Below are 18,701 nucleotides of genomic sequence, written 5' to 3' on the forward strand. Positions count from 1 at the left end.
CTATATTTTTATATAAAATAACATTCATATTTATCCATCTCTCTCTAATATATATATATATATATATATATATACTAATTAATAAGATAATAAGGTGTGAGTTAATTTTTTTGCCAATAGTTTTAAGAAAAATATTCATATGCACCTTTGATTTTATCCATCTGCTCTTAATTACACTATTGGAAACTAAGATCTGAGACTGTATTTTACACTATCAAAATCTAAGATCCAATAAAAATGAACAATAATAGGAGTTGGATAAACATTCAACAACTTTTACTTTTAATAGTAAGCCTTTAATTTTGGCTGAATTTTTATCTCCTAATACAAAAAGAAAAAAGTCATGCAACTATTTATTGCTTTCTCACATGACATTATATATCCCTTTTCCAACTTATCCATGAGAAAGAGATAAAAAAACAAGTGAAATTTTCAAAATGAGACTTCTTAAATGATGCTTTAAAAAGTATGCATACTTTTTCTGTCAAAATTGAACCGTTAACTTCAAACATCAATTAGACACTTACTTTGGCTTGAAGGATTTAAAAAAGTTGTAGGCCTTGACGTTAGTTTCACTATTTGCCAGTGATCACAGCCTAAATCAGGTATGAGTCAATTGGCAAGCCTGAATCATATTTGCAGTGTACAGATTTTTTGTGCTATTTTTGGGTAAATATTAATTGTTCAAGCGTTAAATTCAAGTTTTAGTATGTTGGGAACAATTGAACGTTATGTCCAAAATGCAAATCTATCAAACTCTCCACTTTCTAGCTTTTAAAATTCATTGTCATATTAGCAACGAGATGTGTGATTGCCAATCAAAACGCGGAATCAAACACGCTATCAATCTCTTTAAACAATTTCCACAATTGGAGGTATCGAACTTTTCACACAGCGTTTGTCCCAGCCTTTTTCAACTCTGCATATTTTGGAAATTATACTCGACAATGCCTTGAGGTCTAGAATCACATCACAAGGTCAACCACACTGAAACTAGTGTTCTAATTTCGTGTACCTTGCAGGTATTTTTGCTTATGCAACCATCCCTCAAAAATTGCAACCATTCAACTATTAAAAAACCAGTCGCAAATGGGGATACAAACTTAAAACCGACTGAAAACAAATCAGGCCTGGGTTGGACAAGAATACGCGGCCCGATCCGAAACCTACAAGCCTGTGAAGCATTTGGGCCGTTTCATTACGGGCCGAAACTGACCGATTGTCCACCCCTAGGTTGGGGTACACTACCTATAATTTATCTATCCCACCTACAAGTACTTGAAACTACCTGCTCTACTTCCTAGGATACTCATAAACAAGGCCTTCTGCTACACTTCTTGCTCTACCATTCCCAAATAACTTGCCCACAATACCCAATGCAAAATCGGTTACAGAGGCAAGTCCCTCACTAGTGATCAGTTTGCCATCAATAACTACTACGGCATCATTAACTGCTCCATCTTTAAGCTTGTCTACAACAGACGGGTGAGCTGTGACCTTCTTATCCTTCAACATCAAAATATTTCAGCAAGGCTTCACTAAAGAATTGGATCAGGAGTGACAATGGTAACAGTAGGGTGTCAAATACCTTTAGTAAACCTTGTTTGTGTAGAATAGAAGATGAGGAGCAGACGGCCCCGCATATTCTTCCAGCTGAATCTTGTTCTTTGAGAAGCTTCTTCAGAATTCTAGATTTGCTTAGCCTTTGGGTGCCAACAGTTCCTCCCTGAAAATTCACGACAATCTTAGCAACAACAAAGGATGGGTGGGATAATAATAAGAATCATCTGATTCTGCAGATAAGGACTAACCTAACTAAAATAAGTCCCGTACAAGTTATAACTACAACATAAAAACACTAAAATTTAAAGGATCCCAGAAAGATAATACTAAAAGGCGTGAGTATAACTATCCATTTTCATCTAATGCTCCACTCAAAAATTGTTTATGATTCTTTATTTGGGTTATATGTTTATAGGTGCTTATGGTTAGATGACAGAGTTTTTGAAAAAGGTGAGATGAAGAAGTTAATTTCAATTTATGTGAGAGGCTACTAGAAGAGATTCATAGTCATTAGTAGATCTTTTCACTTTCTTTTCCTATAAATGCTTGATGAGGAATTTATCCAAACAAGCTCTATATCATTTAAATTTAAGGCGTTCTAAGCAAAAAAATAAATTAAAAATCAATTCAAATCCTTTATTCTCCAATGGGCTCCAACCTTGAGAATTTGTGTTTCCTGTTTCCATCAAATCAAATTATTATGATTGAGAATACAAACATAAAGACTTGTAGTTGTAAGATCTCCAATAGCACCCTAATAAAGTGAAGCTGCTTGAAAGACTGGATTGTAAACATGATAACTGATTTTTTAAATGTGGAAATGGAATCAAATTTTAACTAACCAAAACAAACCATAAAACATCACCACACAAAAAAATGCAGCAACTTATGGATTCATATTACCGGGAGAATAATCAAATCATGTGCTGACTCTTGAACATCACTAATAAAACTATCAGCAACAATTTTAGTTCCTTGAGAAGCCATGACTCCAAGAGTTTTCTCAACAGAAGCAACTATGACATTAGCTTTTGCTCGCCTTAAAATGTCTATCAGTGTCACCACTTCAATCTCTTCAGAACCATGTGCAATTGGGATGATTACCTGGTTGTCATAATAACATACATATAAAATCCTCATTGCAGACGCATAGACAACAGAAGTCATAACAAATTATACAGATAAAACAGTAACCTACACTGGGGGGATAGTGGCCAACAGACCACTCAACTTCATTGAATTCCTTCTTCGATACATTATCGTTGTCAGTTTTCATCAACTATCATAAAAGAAGAAAGAGCATTATATCAGGTACGTAGCATAACTGATTTCCCAACATGCACCAAATATCGGAAAGAACAGTAGTGGAGATGTGTTCTTAAAGACATAAATCAATACCAAATATATAGGATCCATATTTAAAAACATCAGATTTCAAGAAAAGTTCATCATTTTGCATTAACTATTATGTTTTCTTTTCCACCCTTGGTCAATTCTCCAGTTCAATTAATTCAGCATGTAAACAGTAGTTAGTTATTTGACAGTTCTGTTCAACCAGCTAAACTTCAGATTCCGGTTTAGCACTGCAATTCAGGGCTTACAAATTGACTACATGGATGTTTGGCAACACAGAATAACTGCAAGTGACATCAAGAGATTCCTAAATATGCATTTCTTACCTATTGAGATATGCAAAAGTTATAAAGTTCGGTTAGCAAAGAAAATTACCAAGGATTCAGCAACCTCCCTTGCAACAGTCTCCCCAAATAGCTGCTCAGCCAAGGATAAAGCAAACAGGTAAGCAGTTCCAGGGCCACGGCTAGTTGTAAGCCCTTTTGAAACCTGAATGTTCGATTTAATGGCCCAAAAGGTTGGAAGCTTGTGGAAAAATGCAGGGTGACATGTTATCTTGCAAAGACAAACTGAAAAAAATTAGCCTCATCCAAATACCTAAACAAAATAAAAACAATGAAATCAAAAGCTAATATCTAAAACAAAAATTGGTAAATCACCATTTAAGTACTTAATTCAGCCAAAAATCCAAATTAGTCATCAAATAATCAAATTAGTTCCTAAAAAATACAACTTACTGTCATAAAAGTCTCTGACAGACTCGACCAAAATAGTCTGTAACCATTATAACGTCAAGAACAAATGTTTTGATAATCCAATGATTAATTTGAATTTTTAACTGAGTCATAAAACAAATTGACAACATTCTACACTTTCATGAACTAAAATGATGATTTACTCATACAAAAAAGTAAAATACCTTCTTTTTCTTCAAAAGACCCCATGGCAAAAGGGTTACAGCAGGAGCAGCACAAATAGCACCGTATAGCCTATTTTCCTCAGCTTGTTTGCATGTGATTTTCCGCAGAACATCACAATCCCTTAATCTTGCTGAACCAGGCATTCCTCCAGGTAAAGCGATGAGATCAAATATTTGATCGGAGCAATCAGAAATTGAAGCATCGGCAACTAATTTGGTGCCTCCAGCAGCTTCAACTTGAAGTTGGGATTCAACAGAAGCTACGGTGACTTGAGCACCGGCACGGCGAAGGACGTGGATTAAGATAACAGCTTCCATTTCCTCGGTGCCAAAACCGATGGGAAGAAGAACTTTCTTTGGAGTGGTTGCATTTGAATTTGTTGTTGGAGGAGAAACGGAAATAGAAATGGTTGAGTTTGAAGTGCAACGTGGAGGTTTGAAGAAGGATAAGGGTTTATTGTTATGGCTAACAGCGAACGTAGTAAGGGTGAACGGAGAGGGTTTTGTGGCAGGTTGAGGTAGCAGCAGCAGCAACGACATGGACTCCGTTATTCTATCACACTGCAACTCTCGCTTTTTTTTGGTAACCACCACAACACTGGATAAAGGAGACTCATACATTTACCTATAAACTTAACAGTAACTATTTTTTAAATCAACCAATAGATATAAACTAACTAACAATAAATATTGGGTCTTCCTATAATTACACTTCATTTTTAATTATTTAACAATTAATCCCCTTAAGACATTTATTAATGTAAAAAGGTCTAAACAAACCCTCTAAAACATAATCAAAATTAGCTAGTATATCAACAAGTTGATTTGCCTCCCTAAAAACATGAAACCTTTTAACATTATATTGTTCATGCATATTCTATAAAAAGATGAGTTTAATTTATATAAAGTTTAAGTTAAAAATATTTTACACTTGTTTATTATGGCATTTTTTTTTTAATAAAAAGGTTATTTTTATTTTGTGTTCTTACACAGTTTAATTAGTTCTAAATCGTAATATTTGGCATTATTATTAGGAAATGATGTAAACATGTACTTGGTTTGTGAGTAACAAATCCTTTTCTCTTTGTCCAATTTAATTTTGTGGTTATTGGTTTGTGTGTAGTTTTGATCTTTTTATTATCATTAATTTATAAAATTAGCCTTTTATTTTAAAAATCGATCATCTTGATTTTTTATCTATTTTTGAATTAAAAAATAATTATTTTTATTTTTTTTAATAACAACAACTTATAATTTGTCTTTTACATTAATTTTTTTTTAAATTATATTAATTTCGTATTAGCAGGACAACAAAATATTATTCACCTTAAAAACAATAAGAGTGTGTTTATCCTTATTATATAATTTGGAAAAATATAAATTAAATGTGAAAATTATATGAATTAACAAATACACCTCAAAAATTTATAAATATGTAAAAAACTATCTTCATTAATTTTTATTTTTTTGAGACTCAACAATAGACAACTTTTTTCAAATTAAAAAAAGAACAAGTACGTGGCAAGATTATCCATGGCATTTTTCAAATTATTATTATTTTATGATCATCATCCGATCCGATAGACACAATTAGCTGGAGTGTGTCATGAGTAGAGTTCAATGAAACCACGGCATTATTAATTGCTGCGAGTGACCACGCAGAGGAAGAAGAGAAAATATGTTTGGATTAATTGGAAAAAAATCAAGTTGGGTTTCCTCCAATTTACTGTTAATTAGAAGAGGTTTGTGTTTGGGAACCCTTCCTAATGGCGGAGCCATGGAACACTTGATCACTCAACTCCAATCTCATGTCCAAAACGTCCTTGCTGGTGGTGGACCCCAAGCAGTCAAGAGGAACAATAGTAGAAACAAACTTCTACCTAGACAAAGAATCGATCGTCTTCTTGATCCTGGTTCTTCCTTCCTTGAGCTTTCACAGGTTCTTATTCATTTCCTTTACTTTACTCTTTTCTACCTTCTTTTGGATTTACAACTTAATTTAACATTTATTCAATTGGCGATTATAGCATTAGTGTTTGGGAGCTTATAATTCATCAAATCATTTTCATAAGTTGTTTTAATGATGTACGAATTCACTTACTTGAGTTTATCTACTAACATAAGCTAACATAAGCTAGACTGTTTGAGAGAACCTATGGAAACCGCTTAAGACATGTTCATAAGTTGTTGTCAACATATTTTTATAAGTTCTCCAGGAGGATAGCTTATATAGAAACAATTTCAGTTTATTTTTTCTTTTTGATATAGAAATAGTAGCTTATACATAGTACTTATATGATAAGCGTTGATGCTATAATTAAGTTGTTTATCCAGGGCTTTAACTAGTGTCTATGTTTTAAGATAAATTCAAACAAGCTCTTCCAAACACCCTCTTTTTGTCTTTATCATTCATTTGGGTTTGTGCGAAGTTCATTACTTGAACATAGTGGAGTGTGGATTATTGGAAGTCATAAATATAGAAATGGGTAATGTGTTTATCTATGAAAGGTTTGAACTTTTGAGTGATGATGAAGCTTGCAGGACATGAGTTGTATGAAGAGCCTTTGCCTTCTGGTGGGGTTGTGACAGGGATAGGTCCAGTGCACGGCCGACTTTGTATGTTTGTGGCCAATGACCCTACTGTTAAGGGAGGGACTTATTATCCTATTACTGTTAAGAAACATCTCAGAGCACAGGAGATTGCCGCTCAATGCAAATTGCCGTGTGTTTATCTTGTCGACAGTGGAGGTGCTTTCCTTCCCAAGCAGGCTGATGTCTTTCCAGATAGGGAGAATTTCGGTAGAATATTCTATAACCAGGCTATAATGTCTGCTCAGGGAATTCCCCAAATTGCATTGGTGTTAGGCTCTTGCACTGCTGGGGGTGCTTATATACCTGCTATGGCTGATGAAAGTGTAATGGTCAAGGGAAATGGTACTATTTTTTTAGCAGGCCCTCCTCTTGTTAAGGTAATGGTCTAATATTCTTTGTGATACTGTCTGGCTGCTTTTTTTATATCTTAATTTTTGTTAATATAAATGGTGTCTTTGTTTGTGATAATGTATTTTTCTGCATGTTAATGACTTAAATTACCATTAATTGATTGATTTTGTAGGCTGCCACTGGAGAAGAAGTCTCTGCAGAGGATTTGGGAGGTGCTGCTGTGCACTGCAAGACATCGGGTGTTTCAGACTATTTTGCTCAAGGTGTTCACTGTGGAAAATTTCTCGTGCACCCATCTAAGTGGATAGAAAATGTGATAGTTAATGAAATCAAATCAGTTTGTATTAATTACTTTATATGTTTTGTTCCTTGTAGATGAGCTTCACGCACTTGCAATTGGGAGGGACATTGTTAAGAATTTGCATATGGCTGGGAGAGATGTCCCGACAAATGGATTGCAAAATATGAATTATGAATATAAAGAGCCGCTATTTGATGTCAATGAACTTCGTTCTATTGCCCCCACTGATCTTAAGCAGCAGTTTGATATCCGAGAAGTGATTTCTCGCATTGTTGACGGAAGTGAATTTGATGAATTCAAGAAACTGTATGGCACTGTGAGGGCTTTTTCACGGCACTTTCTACCTGTTTTAATAATTGTATTGTATGCATGGGTTGCTTTTTGTATTTGCCTGCACCCTTGATGAGTAGTGAAACATTTATTGGTTGTCGGTTTTTCGGTTTTCACAATAAATATTTGAAGTACACCAAGTATACACAGCAAACTATAAATGTTTCATAAGTCATCAATGTACCGGTAGCCTAGAACAAAAAGAGTACTCTAGTAATTCCTTATATGGGAAATATATCCTTATTTGAAATCTATTTGCAGACTCTTGTAACAGGTTTTGCTAGGATTTTTGGACAGCCAGTAGGAATAATTGGAAACAATGGGATTCTATTCAATGAATCTGCTCTGAAAGGGGCCCATTTCATTGAAATATGTACTCAGCGTAACATTCCTTTGGTCTTCCTTCAAAACATCACTGGATTCATGGTATGGATTCAAGTTATTTCTTCAGTTTCTCTGATTATGATGCATTGTGTCCAGTGCTGTTCTGTAAACAATTTTGAGTTAGAAAACTACCCTGTTAGTAGTTTCATGAAGATTGAAACTCTAACACGTGTCTATTTGGTAGGTGGGTTCAAGATCCGAGGCAAATGGCATAGCAAAGTCTGGTGCAAAAATGGTGATGGCTGTATCTTGCGCAAAGGTTTGTGGATTTCACCACACTACTTATAACATTCTTTACATTTTCTTGTATTGCTTCTTTTTAGCCGCACTTTGTTATTTTGGGGCCGGAGGGCTGTTAAATCAAAGAGACGACTAGAAGATATAAGAGAAATGAAACAATATTTTTCAAGAACTAATGATCATTTAATAAATAACTGCAGGTACCTAAAATCACTATAATTGTTGGTGGTAGCTTTGGTGCTGGAAACTATGCAATGTGCGGTCGTGCCTATAGTCCGAACTTCATGTTCCTTTGGCCTAATGCCAGAATATCTGTGATGGGTGGTGCTCAGGTAGTTTATCTCTCAATACACGATTCTTACACATTATTGAACTTTAAGATTTGCTTGATATAATTAGTTAATATTCATCAGGCTGCTGGTGTTCTGGCTCAAATAGAGAAAGGCAATAAGAAAAAGCAAGGAATTCAGGTACAAAAATAAGTTATTTTACCTGGTGAAAAATCCATGGTTTGTCTCATTTGTGTTTGTTTGTCTCAATGCTTATAATGCTTGTTAATACAGTGGAACAAGGAAGAAGAGGAAAAGTTCAAAACAAAAGTGGTTGAGGCTTACGAGAGAGAAGGAAGTCCTTATTACTCAACAGCAAGGCTTTGGGATGATGGAATAATTGATCCAGCTGATACAAGAAAAATCGTTGGTCTATGTATCTCTGCTTCCTTGAACCGTGCCACAGAAAATACCAAATATGGTGTATTTAGAATGTAATGTTGAATCTGTGTTGTTTTGTGCACTCTGAAGTCTGATTTAGATTTTTTAGTGATTTAAGAAAGCGAATGAGTGAAAAGTGAAATCGTTATTCATCACACTGTAACAACCACATTTATAATAAAAATGCTTCTTGACTGATATTGTATTATTCACTCCAAAATTTTGCATGATGTAGATTGGCTCTCGTTCATGGATCACTCACCTTTTTTTTATTTTTCTCTAAAAATTGGACCAATACTTTATGGTATAAACATCTAAAAAATACATGGAATTGACGGATTAAGCTTCTATTTTATATTATATACCTAATCTGCTAGGTTAGATACTAATGTGCCCGAGGCTAATGGATAAGGCGCTTGATGATATTTTTCTTATATTTGTCTCGTGTTTTTTAATATGGAACATTTATTCTACATATTAAATTAATTAATTTTTGTTTTATGATTTTTGACAATTGAATTTGATATTTTTTTTATATTTGTCTCGTGTTTTTTAATATTGAACATTTATTTCACATATTAAATTAATTAATTTTTCTCTAAATTTATAATTAGTGTTCAATATATGTCCTATATGTAAGAAAATATAAGAAAGTGGGTGGAAGTGGGATTAAAAATGTGCAAGATAATTGTTTCTGTAGTTTTTTATTGAAATTTGATAACTTAAACTGTTTGTAACTTAATAGCTCTTGTCTTTGTAGCCTAATAACCTAATCACAATTATAATCACTAAAATTGAATTGATAACTTAAACTCTCCTGCAAGCTTTTGTACTAATTGACAGATTATGCAAATAAACATAATATATAACATATATCAATTTAACTAAAGTCTATAACATATCATGATTTTTGTTCATGATATCATTTTAACTAAAGCCTTATTTGAAGATTCAATGACAACGGAAAAAACATTAGATGAATATGTTCTAAGATCTGGTAAAATTTCATGATTTATAGTATAAAACACATCCAAATACAATAATAGAAACCACTGTTAATTCAACATTTTCAGTCTCGCACGTGCCTAGCCTTTAGACCACCGCCCTTGCATATAGTTGAACAATGCTTGCACATTTCCTACAATTCTATGACTCCTCTGTCCTTTTTACCAAAACCTCAAACACAATTTACTGCACTTGCATCTACTATTACTTGCACCAAATATAAATAAAAAATAATTATTTCCCACAACCAAGTTTTCTGAAATTTTACTGAAAAATATGAAAAATATATGTAATTAACATTTTCTAGTTAATACATACAAATAGTTCTACTATATGCTTAATTGGATATGTTCCCAAAATATAATTACAATTACACACAATATTACGACAATTATCCACTTTTTACTTTGACAATATTACGAAAAGGAAAACATATAACAATAAAACCATACTTGTGCATTACAAAGATCTTTTTATGTAAACACCTATTTTTCCCTTTAAAAAAATAACACAGAGGTAAATAAAGAGGGAAAGATGATATAAAATGTTGGAGTAGTCTCCAACAATAAAACAACAATTGTGGAGTTTGATTCACAATCTTCAATCTCTCTCGTGTTGGAGTAATTACGAATCAACTCCTTAACTTTATTTCTGGTAACATTTTAGTCCTTTATATATTTTTTTCCTCTAATTTGGTCCTTTATTTTAATTTTAAGTGACAATTTGATATTTTATATTTTAAAATGTCAACAATGTTATCTTTTTTATTACAAAAATTTATTGAAACTTTCAAACAAAACCCATAAAATTAATTATATTTTTCAATATAATACAAATTTCATCAAATTCGTAACTCAAATATTCAAATAAGCTCATATTTTCATTCTTTATTTGATGTTGTTAGAGATGAAAATATGAGTTTAGTTAAAGATTTAGTTATGAATTTTATGAAATTTGTATTATATGGAGGATGATAATTAATTTTATGGGTTTTGTTTGAATTTTTTGATGAATTTTTGCTATAAAAAAAAGAATAACATTGTTACATTTTAAAACATAAAAGATCAAATCATCGCTTAAAATTAAAATAAAGGACCAAATCAAAAAGAAAAAAAAAAGATAAAAAAACTAAAACGTTAATGAAATTAAGTTAAAGGACCATATGTGCTATTTAGCCCAAAGAAAATATAATAATGTGTTGAAAAGAAGTAAAAAAAAAAATTATAAATGGTAATTTTGCATTGTAAATCAATAGTTATGATGAAGAAGAGAGCAAAAACATTAAAAAAAATGCTGGCAAAATTAAACATCAAATTATGAATTAAGGTTCACAAAAGTAAAAAGAAAAAGTTTGCATCCAAAGAGTAGCTGAATACCTATAAAAAATAGAAGGAAAATAAAAAATGAATATCCAAGATGCAAATAATGGAAGATGAGTAGTGAATGTTCCCGACACTTGTAAAAAAAAACATATCTAGAATTAGAACCAAAATATTGAGAAGAATGATAGACATTCAATCACCACCAAATCAAAATTCTTGAATAAATTATCGTCATTAGTAATAGTAAATAGTACAGATAGAATACAATAAACATGTAATGGCGAAAATTATGCACTGAGAAGTAAGAATCCATAATATAATCAACAAACATAACGTGAGCTTAATTTTTATGAATGAATGAAAATGAAAAGACATTTTTGTGATTATTTTTTTCTTTTACTCTTAATTTTAGAGAAAAAATTTATTTTTAATAATATGAGTATAGAAAATTCCACTATAGAGAGAAGTTATTAAATAATTGCATTTAGTAGATAAATATAGTTTTAAGGAGTTAAACATGAGAGTTACTTAGCTGACTCTAATTATTGAACCAACGATAAAATTAATTGGGACAATAATATAGTTTTATTAGTGTTTTGTTGTCTTAAATTGGTAATAGACGAGTGACATGTATTTTTATTCATTTAATATATATTAAAAAATTATTATAAATTAAAGAAAGAGGAGAATAATGATTTTACTATTCTTTTTTTATAATTATTGATGTATTTTTCACTATCATAAATATAAAATATAATTTCTTTTGATATATAATGTAAAGTAAAATTAATGTTTTTAAAGTATTATTTTAAAAAAAGTAGTGTATATATAATAATAATAATAATAATAATAATAATAATAATAATAATAATAATAATAATAATATGGTACACTTAAAAAAAATCAAAATTATATTAAAAATAATAATTTTTTTGAAATAATTTTTTTTGAAACAATTTTTTTGTTAAAATGCTACTCTCTATGAAATGAAGAAAATTCAAGATTTCACACATCCGTCTATTTTGTCTTTTATGATTCACATTAATAGATCAAACTTTAATTTTCAATTGTAAAATTCTACAAAGAACATTAAATAAAGAAATAGGAAGAGAAATATATCACTCTTTAATTATTAATATTAATAAAATTTTTATTAATAATTAAAATAAATAACTTAATAATTTTTTTATAACTATTGTATTTATTAGGTTAAATTACATCTGCGGTCTCTTAATTTAATTTCAAATAACGTATTAGTCCTTTATATATATTTTTTTCCCGAGTTGGTATTTATTTTAATTTTAAGTAACAATTTGATATTTTATGTTTTAAAATGTCAACAATGTTATCCTTCTTTTTACAAAAATTTAAAAAAAAATCATCAAATTCATAACTTAAATCTTGAAATAAACTCATATTTTCATTTGATGTTGTTGGAGATGAAAATATAGGTGTATTTGAATATTTAAGTTATGAATTTGATAAAATTTGCATTATATTAAAGATGATTATTAATTTTATGAGTTTTGGTTGAAAATTTTGATGATTTTTTTTTAAATTTTTGCATAAAAAAGAATAACATTGTTGAAATTTAAAAATATAAAATATTAAATTATCACTTAAAATTAAAATAAATGACTAACTCAAAAAAAAAATTAAAACGTTATCTAAAATGAAATTAAGTTAAGAGAGCATTATATAATTTAGTTTATTTATTAACAAATAGATAAATTTTTTAAAGCTTTTTGGAAAAGATTAGACTAGTTGTAGTTGTAGTTGCACATCCACAGTTTCTTTTTTTAATTAATTATTCATAGGAGTTTTCTGCGGTCCCATTGGCTTGTTGGATTTGTCTTCTCTTCTCACTTCTCACTCCTCAGTCACATTCTCTTTCTCTCTCACCAATACCATGGCTTCCTCTACTTCCCTTTCTTCTCACCTTCACACACCCATATTCTCTTCTTCTCCTTCCCCTTCCCCTTCCCCTTCCCCTTCTCGCCTTAATCCTCTTCCCTCTTTTCCCTTCCATTCTCGAATCACCCACAAACCCCTTCACCTTCAAACCCCTCTTCTTTCCTCCAAGATTCGCTCTTTGCGCCAAGAAACCACAGGTATTCCTTTCTTCTTTTGGCTCATCGTTCCCAATTTTCTATAATTAATACGGAAATGGAAACTCATATGATTAATTTGTTCAACTCCATACATAATAACTGCCAAAGTTAACATCTTTTTATCTATTTTATACGCATTTTTTATCAACTGTTTGTTTTCTTTTCTCGTTTTGCTACTGGGGTATCATATTTCCAACTAAAATTGAACTAATTAGGTTTCATTAGTAGCTAGGATCAAGAGTTCTCATTCAAGATTCAATGCTTTGGTACTAGTAATTTCAGAACTAGAGTGTCTTGTCATAGTAAAAACTCTTCACAGATCATTTTTTGTTCTGGTCGTGTTGCTTGTTAATCAGTGTTTTCTTTGGAATGATGCTTGTGGGGTTCTATGAAATGTGTAAATCTTATATGTTACATATTCAATATTGGAAATACTAGGCTCTGAACAAAATTAATAATGGCAGTATTGGGTGGTGCTGTCAAAGGTTACATATTTGAAAAAATAGTATTGGGTGGTACTTGAATTGCATTTGTAATGCTTTCTTGCTTTGAAATTTTTGGATGATTAGAGACCATTTATTTGCTTTATTTGGTACCTGTGTTGGTAATGTTTAGAAGACTTTTATTTGATGCATCTTCCCTTTTTCACTCCAACATTTTTTGTTCAACTTTGATCATATTTCACATTCTCCAATTTGTCTTGGTTTTTTAATTAGGTGTGTGAATTATATTTGTGTGATTTTAGCATATTGATAGCTTGGAAGTGTCATTAGGTGTCACTCAAGTGTTTGTTTGTAATTTGAAGAACTCGGATAAAAAATCTACCTTTAAATATTTCTGTTGAAAGTGATGAGACTGTCAATTTGGATCATGGACATTCATTATGAGGTTAGTGGTATGTTTTATAGTAAGAACCTAGGGTTTCCTTTTGTTGTCTCCCTGTTTTTTTCTTCCAGAAAAGTGTTTGCAGAAATGAATGTATATTCATCAAAGTTGCGGTCGTAACTAAAATATTTAATCATTTGAGTTGAGATTGTGTTATGCAAAACTTGATTGTTGTAAATTGTTTGTGCTCAAAGTTATGGAAGGACAAACTTATACTGCATGGTCTGTTTCCTATAATTACTATGCTTAAACCTAAAAACCCTGTATATGACCCACCATGATGCTGTATTCCTGTAACTATAGATTAAGAGCGTTATAAACCTAAGGATCAATTTGATCTTTTTATCCCTTGCTTAATTAAACGTTCAGGAAATTGAAAGTCCTAGCTGATCATTGTACTGATTCTTGGTTTGAGTTGCTAGCTGTATTGAATGTCAGTGTGTCTTATACTTTTTATAATTGGATGGCCTTTTAATTTTTGTGAGTTTGTTTCTTTGCAGCCACACCAGTTACTAAAGACCTGTGGGAAAATTCAATTCTGAAAAGTGAAACTCCAGTCCTTGTTGAATTCTACGCGAATTGGTGTGGCCCATGCAGGATGGTACACCGAGTTATTGATGAGATTGCAACAGAGTATGCTGGAAGACTTAAGTGCTTTGTACTCAACACAGACACCGATATGCAAGTTGCTGAAGATTACGAAATTAAGGCTGTACCCGTGGTTTTGCTGTTTAAAAATGGCCTGAAATGTGATGCTATAGTTGGTACAATGCCAAAGGAATTTTATGTTGCTGCAATTGAGAGGATGTTCAAGTCTTGAACATGGATATGTCTTACTTAAACTTTTGCACTTACAGGTCATGTTGAATTTTGGTTAATTTTTTCGGTTATTTTGTTAGGCTGCTCTACATTACTGAGTTCTTCCTGTACATACTTGATGTGCTTTTTCTCGCAATAGGTTCAACCTGGAGATTATGTTTTAGTAATGAATGTTCTGCTTTCTATCACTCTTCTTTTTTAAAAAGTATTGTTCAGATACATGTTGAATTTTTGTTTCTTTGGTACCTGATTTGAACAGCATCTGTTATTCTGAAAGTACAATTTGATTACCATATTCTTATTTGCCTTTATTGGAACATTTTTCCCTTGTTTTGTGACTCTTGTCAATTGATCAAGCATGTGTGTTTGACTAATGTAATAACGCTAAAATTCAAATTAACATGTTCTAATGAGCAACTATTATGAATTAAGGATTTAAATAAACATAACAAAACAGCTGAGCTACTGATAATAATAATATGTACTTTCTAACACCTGGTTTATAATATTATTAATAGAGATTAATTTTTCATTTATGTTTTGAATAAACCCTCAATTTAGTTCCTAAAATATCACTATCTCCAATTTAGTCTCCAAAATATATAAAAACAATAAGTAATTTCGAAAGTTTGGGCTCAAGTTACGGGTTTTATCTACATAAACTTTATGTAGTAAACATTTTTCTATTACTATTTTATTATTTTAGAGGATTTATTCTTTATGTTTTAGCAGAATCCCAGCTGTGTCCTCTTTCCTCTTTGGCTAGGGGCTGTGGTGGTGTGCCATTTTAAATGAGCTTACATAGTCAAGCTCTCCAGTGCAGACATTAATTGAATTCTATCGGTATCACAGCCTAATAATTTGAGAATCCAAAACCAAAACAGATATGAAAATCATAATTTCCTACTATAATGGTGATTAGCTAATAAGTTAATTTTTTGTTTTGGTCTTAAGCTAATAAGTTAATTTTATTATTCACCGTTATGACCAAGGATAGAATACATTATACATACATTTATAATAAAGAGGCCTAGGAACCACAATAATGGATTCCGAGCAAAGAGAAAAGTTAGTTTTTTTATTAGGGTGATTTTTTGCCTTAAAAAAATTACCGTGCCTATTTCAGATTGATGTGTTTGGTTTATTTTTAATATATGTAGGATATTTTACATGTAATTGCAGATATTTTTCTTGTAATTAAGTCGAGTAAAATCACTGGGATGATTGTTACCAACAAAAAAATTACATGGATGATAAATCATTCATTTACACCTTAAAATGAATTCCAATGTGTTGGTTTAGTGGTAAATAGAAAGGTATGCAATTTCTGTTACTGTGATTGAATGAAGGCAAAATCATGTAAAATGTTTTACACTATTAACAAATCACAATTATTCATGTATATGATTTTAAAAGTAGTTATAAGTAAATAAAATATTTTTAATGATATAATGATTATGATTGACTAATAGTACACAAACTTTTACCATAAATGCTAGTGGATATAAATTACTTTGTTTTGAATAAAAATATTCAAAGTGAAAGATAATAACTCTCTATCTCATAATATTGATCATTTCACATTTCATATTGAGCATTTGCCATTAAAAAGTGAATAAATGAAAGAGAATTATACTTTTACCCTTGTCAAATACTAAAATTGGAGAATGATTCTCATGTGTGTAATTTTTACAATAGATAGTAAAATGTGATCTCTCACTATTTAAAGATAGAGAAAAAGATGTATTAGTAATAATTGATTTCGATTATAAGTAATAGTAAATTAATTTATCTACATTTAATATATTGTTAAAAAAATATCATTCCATTAATTCCTTAGTGTTGCGGTATATTCATAATAATTAGAGGTAATTTATTAATTGTATTTATTATTTTTACATTAAATCAAAAAAATGTAATACATTTGACCTTAATTTGATCTTAATTTAGTACAAAAAAATTTAATACTTCATTTGTATGAGAAAAATTAATATATTTGATCTTAATTGTAATTAAATACATTAAATTTTTAATTATATATTTGTTTATATTTTATTTAGGCTAAATTACATCTGTGGTCCTTTAACTTAATTTCAGGTAACGTTTTAGTCCTTTATCTTTTTTTTTTCCCGACTTGGTCCTTTATTTTAATTTTAAGTGACAATTTGATATTTTATGTTTTAAAATTTCAACAATGATATCCTTTTTTATACAAAAATTCAAAAAAAAAAAATTCAATCAAAACTCATAAAATTAATTATATTCTTCAATATAATACAAATTTCATCAAATTCGTAACGCAAATCTTCAAATAAACTCATATTTTCATACTTTATTTGATATTTTTAGGAATAAAGGACTAAATCGGAAAAAAAAAAGATAAAGGACTAAAACGTTACCTGAAATTAAGTTAAGGGACCATAAATATAATTTATCATTTTATTTAATATAAAAATATATATTTTTGTTTATAATTTTTTGATCTTATATTTTTGTTTATATTTAATGATGGAGTTTGATATTCGTTCTTTAAATATAATTTTTGAGATTTTTTCACGTTCTATTTTTTAAGACATTTTTTATTTTTTTCAACTACATTAATTATTTTTATTTACTACCCTATCCCAAGTTATGTTACTTTTTTTACGATGAATATTATTTAATATTTTTGTATTCATATTAAAAAATACAATGATTAAAAAAAATGTCATTTTATCTAATTATATATTTTAACTATTTGTGAATTTTTTACTATTATTAATATATAATATCTATTGAAGAGAGTAATATATAAATAAAAAATAATAATTAAAATTGTATATTGAAAATTGAAAATTATAAATAATTTAAAATAATTTTTTTTATTAAAGTAATATTTTTGTAAGACGAAGGAAATACTAAAAAAAAGAAACATATATTAATTATGTTTTTGAAAAGGTAAATTATTAAAACAATATAAATTAACAAGTAGAATTAAGTTTGGATAATTTATTGAAGGAAAATTGATAAAGAGGTAATATGATGGTAGGAATGAAAAGGGGAAATTGGACTAGAGATGACGTGGTGGAAAAATGGAAGGTTCGAAAAGGCAGTTACGGCGCCGAAATGGCAGGTTGATAGTACAATTAGAACCAATGAAAGGGCATTATTCTTATTCTATTACTAGTATCGTGTTAGCGTTATTCTATTCAGTATATATTTCAGTCTCTGACTCTGACCCTTACCCTGACCCCCACTCTTTGCCCTTTTACCCCATTCCCAAACTATCCCTCCCTCCCTCTACACTAACCCCTAACCTCGATTTCCGTTCTTTCTTTCTTTCTCCCAACAAACAAAAAAAAAAATAAATAAAGAAAAACACATGGAATCTCGCAAATTGGCTGCGTTACTTTCCTCCCTTGTCTCCCAACTTCTCCTCATCATTCTCCTCATTTTCCCTCCCAATTCCCCTCACTCCAATTCCACTCATAATAACAATTCCACCACTTTCTCTCTCATCCACCACTTCCAACAACCCGCCATCACCACCACCCTCCTCTCCCGCAAACGCAAACGCCCCTCTCCTCCCCTCAACCGCAACCCTGATTGGTTCCCCAACACCTTCCTCATGACCTCTTCAACTTTCGAATGGCTCACCGGTTTATTAGAACCTCTCCTCGAATGCCGTGACCCCGCCGAACTCTTCCCTCTTAACCTCTCCGCCGGCGTCCGTCTCGGTATTGGTCTCTTCCGTCTCGCTAACGGCTCCGATTACCCCCAAATTTCTAACCAATTCAACGTCTCCATTTCCGTCGCTAGATTCTGCGTCAAACACCT

General features: G+C 30.8%; 3 protein-coding genes across 4 annotated transcripts; 2 read left to right on the top strand and 1 right to left on the bottom strand.

Moving 5' to 3' along the window:
• Window positions 1-1,047: 1,047 nt before the first annotated feature.
• LOC101504394 (protein DJ-1 homolog C) lies at window positions 1,048-4,471 on the bottom strand. The gene is made up of 6 exons (XM_004505173.4): window positions 3,836-4,471; window positions 3,292-3,471; window positions 2,762-2,842; window positions 2,467-2,667; window positions 1,589-1,726; window positions 1,048-1,506 (listed from the first exon to the last, which is right to left on the bottom strand). The coding sequence occupies exons 1-6, from the start codon at window positions 4,454-4,456 to the stop codon at window positions 1,294-1,296; spliced, it is 1,434 nt and encodes a 477-aa protein (XP_004505230.2). The 5' UTR covers window positions 4,457-4,471; the 3' UTR covers window positions 1,048-1,293.
• A 943-nt stretch (window positions 4,472-5,414) lies between these two features.
• On the top strand, window positions 5,415-8,941 carry LOC101504713 (methylcrotonoyl-CoA carboxylase beta chain, mitochondrial). Of its 2 annotated transcripts, none has more exons than XM_004505174.4 (9): window positions 5,415-5,774; window positions 6,370-6,804; window positions 6,951-7,041; window positions 7,154-7,395; window positions 7,671-7,835; window positions 7,978-8,052; window positions 8,234-8,365; window positions 8,447-8,503; window positions 8,597-8,941. In XM_004505174.4, the coding sequence occupies exons 1-9, from the start codon at window positions 5,514-5,516 to the stop codon at window positions 8,798-8,800; spliced, it is 1,662 nt and encodes a 553-aa protein (XP_004505231.1). In that variant the 5' UTR covers window positions 5,415-5,513; the 3' UTR covers window positions 8,801-8,941. The 2 variants fall into 2 exon arrangements, with proteins under 2 accessions (XP_004505231.1, XP_027191719.1); XM_027335918.2 differs by having other exon boundaries at window positions 5,635-5,774; window positions 6,377-6,804.
• A 3,957-nt stretch (window positions 8,942-12,898) lies between these two features.
• LOC101505247 (thioredoxin M3, chloroplastic) lies at window positions 12,899-15,204 on the top strand. Its single transcript, XM_004505176.4, has 2 exons — window positions 12,899-13,181; window positions 14,567-15,204. Exons 1-2 carry the CDS (start codon window positions 12,980-12,982, stop codon window positions 14,884-14,886), a joined length of 522 nt encoding a protein of 173 aa, XP_004505233.1. The 5' UTR covers window positions 12,899-12,979; the 3' UTR covers window positions 14,887-15,204.
• Window positions 15,205-18,701: the final 3,497 nt, after the last annotated feature.

The sequence above is a fragment of the Cicer arietinum genome, chromosome 6 (genome assembly GCF_000331145.2).
Source record: "Cicer arietinum cultivar CDC Frontier isolate Library 1 chromosome 6, Cicar.CDCFrontier_v2.0, whole genome shotgun sequence".
In the NCBI taxonomy this organism is placed as follows: domain Eukaryota; kingdom Viridiplantae; phylum Streptophyta; class Magnoliopsida; order Fabales; family Fabaceae; genus Cicer; species Cicer arietinum.

Coding starts and splice junctions, on each gene's coding strand:
- LOC101504394 (XM_004505173.4), bottom strand. CDS start 4,456: ATGTATGAGTCTCCTTTATCCAGTGTTGTGGTGGTTACCAAAAAAAAG. Junction 3,472..3,835: donor GTCTTTTGAAGAAAAAGAAG/GTATTTTACTTT, acceptor TGTCTTTGCAAG/ATAACATGTCACCCTGCATT. Junction 2,668..2,761: donor TTGGCCACTATCCCCCCAGT/GTAGGTTACTGT, acceptor TATGACAACCAG/GTAATCATCCCAATTGCACA.
- LOC101504713 (XM_004505174.4), top strand. CDS start 5,514: ATGTTTGGATTAATTGGAAAAAAATCAAGTTGGGTTTCCTCCAATTTA. Junction 7,396..7,670: donor TCAAGAAACTGTATGGCACT/GTGAGGGCTTTT, acceptor ATCTATTTGCAG/ACTCTTGTAACAGGTTTTGC. Junction 8,366..8,446: donor CTGTGATGGGTGGTGCTCAG/GTAGTTTATCTC, acceptor AATATTCATCAG/GCTGCTGGTGTTCTGGCTCA.
- LOC101505247 (XM_004505176.4), top strand. CDS start 12,980: ATGGCTTCCTCTACTTCCCTTTCTTCTCACCTTCACACACCCATATTC. Junction 13,182..14,566: donor TTTGCGCCAAGAAACCACAG/GTATTCCTTTCT, acceptor GTTTCTTTGCAG/CCACACCAGTTACTAAAGAC.